Source organism: Leptodactylus fuscus, chromosome 3, assembly GCF_031893055.1.
Source record: "Leptodactylus fuscus isolate aLepFus1 chromosome 3, aLepFus1.hap2, whole genome shotgun sequence".
NCBI lineage: Eukaryota > Metazoa > Chordata > Amphibia > Anura > Leptodactylidae > Leptodactylus > Leptodactylus fuscus.
The window spans coordinates 241,402,047-241,410,831 of record NC_134267.1 but is presented as its reverse complement, the minus strand read 5'-3'; the positions used below and the strand labels follow the sequence as shown (position 1 = coordinate 241,410,831).

General features: G+C 49.2%; 1 protein-coding gene across 1 annotated transcript in view; it reads left to right on the top strand.

Moving 5' to 3' along the window:
* Positions 1-2,131: 2,131 nt before the first annotated feature.
* Positions 2,132-8,785, top strand: part of LOC142196866 (uncharacterized) — a 30,976-nt gene continuing 24,322 nt past the window's right edge. Inside the window, exon 1 of the mRNA XM_075266847.1 lies at positions 2,132-2,313. Within this exon, the coding sequence (XP_075122948.1) occupies positions 2,179-2,313 (135 nt within the window). The 5' untranslated portion in view covers positions 2,132-2,178. The remainder of the gene's footprint in view (positions 2,314-8,785) is intronic.

The following is an 8,785-nucleotide window of genomic DNA, read 5'->3' as shown; positions in this document are numbered from 1 at the left end:
TAAGAAACTCATTGCTGGTTAGCGGAAGCGGTTGTACGCAGATATTGTGTCTAAAGGTTGTGCTACCAAGTATTAGGCTGAGGGCGCCAATACTTCTGTCCGCACCAGTTCTGGAGTTTTCTGTAAAATGATCAATGATGTGACTTTTTTTTCATTCTCTTTTGTGTTTTTTCATTGCAAGCAAAATAAATGAAGATATTACCAAAGAGTTTGTGCTTGTAATCATTATCTGGGGACACCGAGGATTATCTGACAGGACTGCAGGGGGGCCAATACTATTGGCCAACACTGTATAGTAAGGCCTGAGACTGCAATGGATATACAGTGCCTACAAGTAGTATTCAACCCCCTGCAGATTTAGCAGGTTTGATAAGATGCAAATAAGTTAGAGCCTTCAAACTTCAAACAAGAGCAGGATTTACTAACAGATGCATAAATCTTACAAACCAAAAAGTTATGTTGCTCAGTTAAATTTTAATAAATTTTAAACATAAAAGTGTGGGTCAATTATTATTCAACCCCTAGGTTTAATATTTTGTGGAATAACCCTTGTTTGCAATTACAGCTAATAATCGTCTTTTATAAGACCTGATCAGGCCGGCACAGGTCTCTGGAGTTATCTTGGCCCACTCCTCCATGCAGATCTTCTCCAAGTTATCTAGGTTCTTTGGGTGTCTCATGTGGACTTTAATCTTGAGCTCCTTCCACAAGTTTTCAATTGGGTTAAGGTCAGGAGACTGACTAGGCCACTGCAACACCTTGATTTTTTCCCTCTTGAACCAGGCCTTGGTTTTCTTGGCTGTGTGCTTTGGGTCGTTGTCTTGTTGGAAGATGAAATGACGACCCATCTTAAGATCCTTGATGGAGGAGCGGAGGTTCTTGGCCAAAATCTCCAGGTAGGCCGTGCTATCCATCTTCCCATGGATGCGGACCAGATGGCCAGGCCCCTTGGCTGAGAAGCACCAAGGGTCCACCACCATGCTTGACTGTAGGGATGGTATTCTTGGGGTCGTATGCAGTGCCATCCAGTCTCCAAACGTCACGTGTGTGGTTGGCACCAAAGATCTCGATCTTGGTCTCATCAGACCAGAGAACCTTGAACCAGTCTGTCTCAGAGTCCTCCAAGTGATCATGAGCAAACTGTAGACGAGCCTTGACAGGACGCCTTTAAAGTAAAGGTACCTTACGGGCTCGTCTGGAACGGAGACCATTGTGGTGGAGTACGTTACTTATGGTATTCACTGAAACCAATGTCCCCACTGCCATGAGATCTTCCCGGAGCTCCTTCCTTGTTGTCCTTGGGTTAGCCTTGACTCTTCGGACAAGCCTGGCCTCGGCACGGGAGGAAACTTTCAAAGGCTGTCCAGGCTGTGGAAGGCTAACAGTAGTTCCATAAGCCTTCCACTTCCGGATGATGCTCCCAACAGTGGAGACAGGTAGGCCCAACTCCTTGGAAAGGGTTTTGTACCCCTTGCCAGCCTTGTGACCCTCCACCATCTTGTCTCTGATGGCCTTGGAATGCTCCTTTGTCTTTCCCATGTTGACCATGTATTAGTGCTGTTCACAAGTTTGGGGAGGGTCTTAAATAGTCAGAAAAGGCTGGAAAAAGAGAGAATTAATCCAAACATGTGAAGCTCATTGTTCTTTGTGCCTGATCTACTTCTTAATACTTTAGGGGAACCAAACAGAATTCTGGTGGTTTGAGGGGTTGAATAATAAATGACCCTCTGAATAAACTTTTCACAATTTAAAAAAAAAATAAACAAAGAAATAACATTCTTTTTTGCTGCAGAGCATTTCACACTTCCAGGCTGATCTACAGTCCAAATGTCACAATGCCAAGTTACTTCCGAATGTGTAAACCTGCTAAATCTGCAGGGGGTTGAATACTACTTGTCTGCACTGTATCAGGGACAGATCTATTAGATAGTGGAAACAGTAGTAGTTCAGTCTTAGAGAGATTTAGTTCCAGATAGAGCAAGGATATGATATTAGAGACATTCGCTGGTGTTCTGTATGAGTGCAGGGGTGACGTCACGGGGTTGTCTTCTCCACCTCCTTCTCTTTCTCCTCCCCCTCCTTGCACTTCTTCCATTCTCTGTAGTTTGCTGCCTTCTGGTTTTCTCCTCACTTTTCTTGCAGCACAGAACATCTAAGTCCCTCAGCCGCGGGAGCAACATGGAGGACATGAATTGCACCCGAGCGGAGTCCGGCTTTCTAACAGGAGGCCACAATTCCTGTCTCTCAACCCCCAGGGAAAGTTGTTTTGTCAGTGAGGAGCAGCTGAAGGAGCCGTTCTTAGGTCCATGGCAGGTGAGTGACGGAGGGAGAAAGTTGAGGCAGGAATCCTCTTATAATTCTGAGCTGGTAGATTTTGGTCACAGAAGACGTCCTGTATCCGTCAGGGTGTAACCACAAAGTGCTGAGCCCCATGCCCAGGGCTTATATCTGCTGTCCTATCAGTGATAGAGCGCCATATGTCAGGACCTTGTGTGCAGGGCCCCTGAATTACGGGGCCCAGAAGTGACCTCCGCAGCCCCTGCACTGCTATTATTCCTGTCCTGGGGGCAGATTCTCTCCTGTTACATGTAGCAGATAAGACTGTGAGATATCTCTGCTGGGAATATACTAAAGAAACATTAACCCTACAAGTGAGCAGAAGAAAAACTCAACGCCGGCTCTTAGGACTAACCACAGTCGTGTATAAAGCTCGATGGGGTAGAACACATATAATAATTAGAGCTGAGCGAACAGTGTTCTATCGAACTCATGTTCGATCGGATATTAGGCTGTTCGGCATGTTCGAATCGAATCGAACACCGCGTGGTAAAGTGCGCCATTACTCGATTCCCCTCCCACCTTCCCTGGCGCCTTTTTTGCTCCAATAACAGCGCAGGGTAGGTGGGACAGGAACTACGACACCGGTGACGTTGAGAAAAGTAGGCAAAACCCATTGGCTGCCGAAAACATGTGACCTCTAATTTAAAAGAACAGCGACGCCCAGCTTCGCGTCATTCTGAGCTTGCAATTCACCGGGGACGGAGGTTTCCGTCCAGTTAGCTAGGGCTTAGATTCTGGGTAGGCAGGGACAGGCTAGGATAGGAAGGAGAAGACAACCAACAGCTCTTATAAGAGCTAAATTCCAGGGAGAAGCTTGTCAGTGTAACGTGGCACTGACGGGCTCAATCGCCGCAACCCAGCTTTCCCAGGATCCTGAATGGAATACACTGTCAGTGTATTCCCGTATACCCCATATATACCCCGATACCCGTTCCAATGGTGTGCCCCCCCACCTTCACCCCAGAAATACCCTGCAAGTCCCCTAGCAATAGAATTGGGGCTATATACACCCACTATTTTTGCTACTGCCATATAGTGCCATTGTCTGACTGGGAATTCAAAGAATATATTGGGGTTACGTGCACCCACAATTTTTGCTACTGGTATATAGTGCCATTGTCTGACTGGGAATTCAAAGAATATATTGGGGTTACGTGCACCCACAATTTTTGCTACTGGTATATAGTGCCATTGTCTCACTGGTAATTCAAAGAATATATTGGGGTTATAAATACCCTCATTTCTTGCTACTGCCATATAGTGCCATTGTCTGACTGGGAATTCAAAGAATATATTGGGGTTACAAATACCCTCATTTCTTGCTACTGGTATATAGTGCCATTAATAGAAGAAAGTCCAGAAAAAATCACGCTCAACCTTGCGGAATCAACTAGGAATGGTGTATTATAGTGGCTAGGGCTGCACGGAAACCTTTGACAGAAAGGTGAATTGCAATGATGGAACAAATATAAAATCCAGCATGCCCAAAAACCAGTTGAATAAGATAAAATATAACTTTTACTTCATATTGGTTAAAAAAGACAAAAAAATTTTCATCTTACAACATGGATCCAGAGAAGACAAAAACAGATGGCCTACGCGTTTCGAGACCTAGTTCATGGTCTCTTAGTCATGGCATATGCCATGACTAAGAGACCATGAACTAGGTCTCGAAACGCGTAGGCCATCTGTTTTTGTCTTCTCTGGATCCATGTTGTAAGATGAAAATTTTTTTGTCTTTTTTAACCAATATGAAGTAAAAGTTATATTTTATCTTATTCAACTGGTTTTTGGGCATGCTGGATTTTATATTTGTTCCATCATATAGTGCCATTGTCTGACTGGGAATTCAAAGAATATATTGGGGTTACAAATACCCTCATTTCTTGCTACTGCCATATAGTGCCAGTTTCTGACTGGTAATTCAAAGAATATATTGGGGTTATAAATACCCTCATTTCTTGCTACTGGTATATAGTGCCATTGTCTGACTGGGAATTCAAAGAATATATTGGGGTTACGTGCACCCACAATTTTTACTACTGGTATACAGTGCCATTGTCTGACTGGGAATTCAAAGAATATATTGGGAATACAAATACCCTCATTTCTTGCTACTGCCATATAGTGCCAGTTTCTGACTGGTAATTCAAAGAATATATTGGGGTTATAAATACCCTCATTTCTTGCTACTGGTATATAGTGCCATTGTCTGACTGGGAATTCAAAGAATATATTGGGGTTACGTGCACCCACAATTTTTGCTACTGGTATATAGTGCCAATTTCTAACTGGGAATTCAAAATGCGCAAGGCTCCCGGAAAGGGACGTGGACGAGGCCGTGGGCGAGGTCGGGGGAATGGTTCTGGGGAGCAAGGTAGCAGTGAAGCCACAGGGCGTCCCGTGCCTACTCCTGTGGGGCAGCAAGCATTGCGCCACTCCACAGTGCCAGGGTTGCTTGCCACATTAACTAAACTGCAGGGTACAAACCTTAGTAGGCCCGAGAACCAGGAACAGGTCTTGCAATGGCTGTCAGAGAACGCTTACAGCACATTGTCCAGCAGTCAGTCAGACTCTGCCTCCTCTCCTCCTATTACCCAACAGTCTTGTCCTCCTTCCTCCCAAAATTCCCAAGCTTCACAGAACAATAACCCCAACTGTCCCTGCTCCCCAGAGCTGTTCTCCGCTCCTTTCATTGTCCCTCAACCTGCCTCTCCACGTCACGATTCCACGAACCTAACAGAGGAGCATCTGTGTCCAGATGCTCAAACACTAGAGTCTCCTCCATCTCCGTTCGATTTGGTGGTGGATGACCAGCAACCCACCCTCATCGACGATGATGTGACGCAGTTGCCGTCAGGGCATCCAGTTGACCGGCGCATTGTGCGGGAGGAGGAGATGAGACAGGAGTTGGAAGAGGAAGTGGTGGATGATGAGGACACTGACCCGACCTGGACAGGGGGGATGTCAAGCGGGGAAAGTAGTGTGGATGTTGAGGCAGGTGCAGCACCAAAAAGGGTAGCTAGAGGCAGAGGCAGAGGTCAGCAGCTTAGGCGAAGCCAGGCCACACCCGGAATCTCCCAAGATGTTCCAGTTCGTACCCAGCCCCGAAAAACTCCCACCTCGAGGGCACGTTTCTCGAAGGTGTGGAGTTTTTTCAAGGAATGCGCCGAGGACAGATATAGTGTTGTCTGCACAATTTGCCTCTCGAAATTGATTAGGGGCTCTGAGAAGAGCAACCTGTCCACCACTTCAATGCGCCGTCATTTGGAATCCAAGCACTGGAATCAGTGGCAGGCAGCAACGGCAGGACAAAGGCCGCCTGCCGTTCACGCCACTGCCACTGCCTCTGCCACTGCCTCTGCCTCTGCCACTGCCACTGCTGACTGTGCTGGCGATGCACTCCAGAGGACGAGCCAGGACACCACTTCATCTGCCTCCGCCACTTTGTTGACTTCTCCCTCATCCTCCCCTGTTCCTGTCTTATCTCCTTCTCCTGCACCATCAAAGGCACCATCAGGCGCTTCTTTACAACAACCCACCATCTCTCAGACATTGGAGCGGCGGCAGAAATACACTGCTAACCACCCACACGCGCAAGCCTTGAACGCCAACATCGCTAAACTGCTGGCCCAGGAGATGTTGGCGTTCCGGCTTGTTGAAACTCCCGCCTTCCTGGACCTGATGGCAACTGCGGCACCTCGCTATGCCGTCCCTAGCCGTCACTACTTCTCCCGGTGTGCCGTCCCCGCCTTGCACCAGCACGTGTCACTCAACATCAGGCGGGCCCTTAGTTCCGCGCTTTGCACAAAGGTCCACTTGACCACCGACGCGTGGACAAGTGCATGCGGACAGGGACGCTACATTTCACTGACGGCACACTGGGTGAATGTAGTTGAGGCTGGGACTGCTTCCCAAACTGGCCCGGTGTACCTCGTCTCCCCGCCTAACATTCCTGGCAGGGACACGAGAAGAACACCCCCCTCCTCCTCCTCCTCTACCGCCTCCTCCTCCGCCACCGCCTCCTCCTCCGCTGTTAGATTGACCCCAGCTACGAGTTGGAAACGTTGCAGCACTGGCGTTGGTAGACGTCAGCAGGCTGTGCTGAAGCTGATCAGCTTGGGGACAGACAGCACACGACCTCCGAGGTGAGGGATGCCCTCCTCGATGAGACGGCAATATGGTTTGAGCCGCTGCACCTGGGCCCAGGCATGGTCGTTTGTGATAACGGCCGGAATCTGGTAGCAGCTCTGGAGCTTGCCGGACTCCAACATGTTCCATGCCTGGCCCACGTCTTCAACCTAGTGGTGCAACGTTTCCTAAAGAGCTACCCCAATGTTCCAGAGCTACTGGTGAAAGTGCGGCGCATGTGCGCCCACTTTCGCAAGTCGACAGTAGCCGCTGCTAGCTTAAAATCTCTCCATATGTGCCACAACACCGGCTTTTGTGCGACGTCCCCACACGCTGGAACTCAACGTTTCAGATGTTGAATAGAGTGGTTGAGCAGCAGAGACCTTTGATGGAATACCAGCTACAAAACCCTAGGGTGCCACAAAGTCAGCTGCCTCAGTTTCACATCCATGAGTGGCCATGGATGAGAGACCTTTGTGACATCCTACGGGTCTTTGAGGAGTCCACAAGGAGGGTGAGCTCTGAGGATGCGATGGTGAGCCTTACAATCCCGCTCTTGTGTGTTCTGAGAGAATCCCTGATTGACATCAGGGATAACTCAGATCACACAGAGGAGTTAGGGATAGCATCCGATCCGTCACAGCTGGAGAGTAGGTCCACACATCTGTCCGCTTCACTGCGTTTAATGGAGGAGGAGGAGGAGGAGGAGGAAGAAGAGTTGTCCGATGATGTGATGGTGATACAGGAGGCTTCCGGGCAACTTCGAATCGTCCCATTGTTGCAGCGCGGATGGGTAGACATGGAGGATGAGGAGGAAATGGAGATTGAACTTTCCGGTGGGGCCAGAGGAGTCATGCCAACTAACACTGTGGCAGACATGGCTGAGTTCATGTTGGGGTGCTTTACAACCGACAAGCGTATTGTCAAAATCATGGAGGACAACCAGTACTGGATCTTTGCTATCCTTGACCCCCGGTATAAAAACAACATCTCGTCTTTTATTCCGGTAGAGGGGAGGGCCAATCGCATCAATGCTTGCCACAGGCAATTGGTGCAGAATATGATGGAGATGTTTCCAGCATGTGACGTTGGCGGCAGGGAGGGCAGTTCCTCCAGTAGGCAACCAAGTTCTCACCGGTCCACACAAACGAGGGGCACACTGTCTAAGGTCTGGGACACCTTGATGGCACCCCCTTGCCAAAGTGCCGCCACGGAGGGTCCTAGTGTCACCAGGCGTGAGAAGTATAGGCGCATGTTGCGGGAATACCTTTCCGACCACAGCCCTGTCCTCTCCGACCCCTCTGCGCCCTACACGTATTGGGTGTCGAAGTTGGACCTGTGGCTTGAACTTGCCCTATATGCCTTGGAGGTGCTGTCCTGTCCTGCCGCCAGCGTCCTATCTGAGAGGGTGTTCAGTGCAGCCGGTGGCATCATCACTGACAAGCGCACCCGTCTGTCAGCTGAGAGTGCCGACCGGCTCACTTTGATAAAAATGAACCACCACTGGATAGAGCCTTCATTTTTGTGCCCACCTGTGTAAAGCACCCCAACATGAAACTCCATGTCTGTACTCAACCTCTCCAATTCCTCCGCATCCTCATACTCATCCACCATAAGCGTTGCACAATTCTGCTAATACTAGGCTCCCTCCACCCTGATTTCCCCCAACTCTGCTGGTTAGAGGCTCCCTCCACCCTGATTTCCACCAACTCTGCTGGTTAGAGGCTCCCTCCACCCTGCTTTCCCACAACTCTGCTGGTTAGAGGCTCCCTCCACCCTGCTTTCCCACAACTCTGCTGGTTAGAGGCTCCCTCCACCCTGATTTCCACCAACTCTGCTGGTTAGAGGCTCCCTCCACCATGAATTGGTCCAAACTGGGCTGTTTAGCGGCTCCCTCCACCATGAATTCGTCCAAACTGGGGTTTTTAGAGGCTCCCTCCACCATGAATTGGTCCAAACTGGGCTGTTTAGAGGCTCCCTCCACCATGAATTGGTCCAAACTGGGGTTTTTAGAGGCTCCCTCCAACATGAATTGGTCCAAACTGGGCTGGTTAGAGGCTCCCTCCACCATGAATTTGCCCAAACTGGCCTGTTTAGAGGCTCCCTCCACCATGAATTGGTCCAAACTGGGGTTTTTAGAGGCTCTCTCCACCATGAATTGGTCCAAACTGGGCTGTTTAGAGGCTCCCTCCATCATGAATTGGTCCAAACTGGCTGGTTAGAGGCTCCCTCCACCATTAATTTGCCCAAACTGGGCTGTTTAGAGGCTCCCTCTACCATGAATTGGTCCAAACTGGGGTTTTTAGAGGCTCCC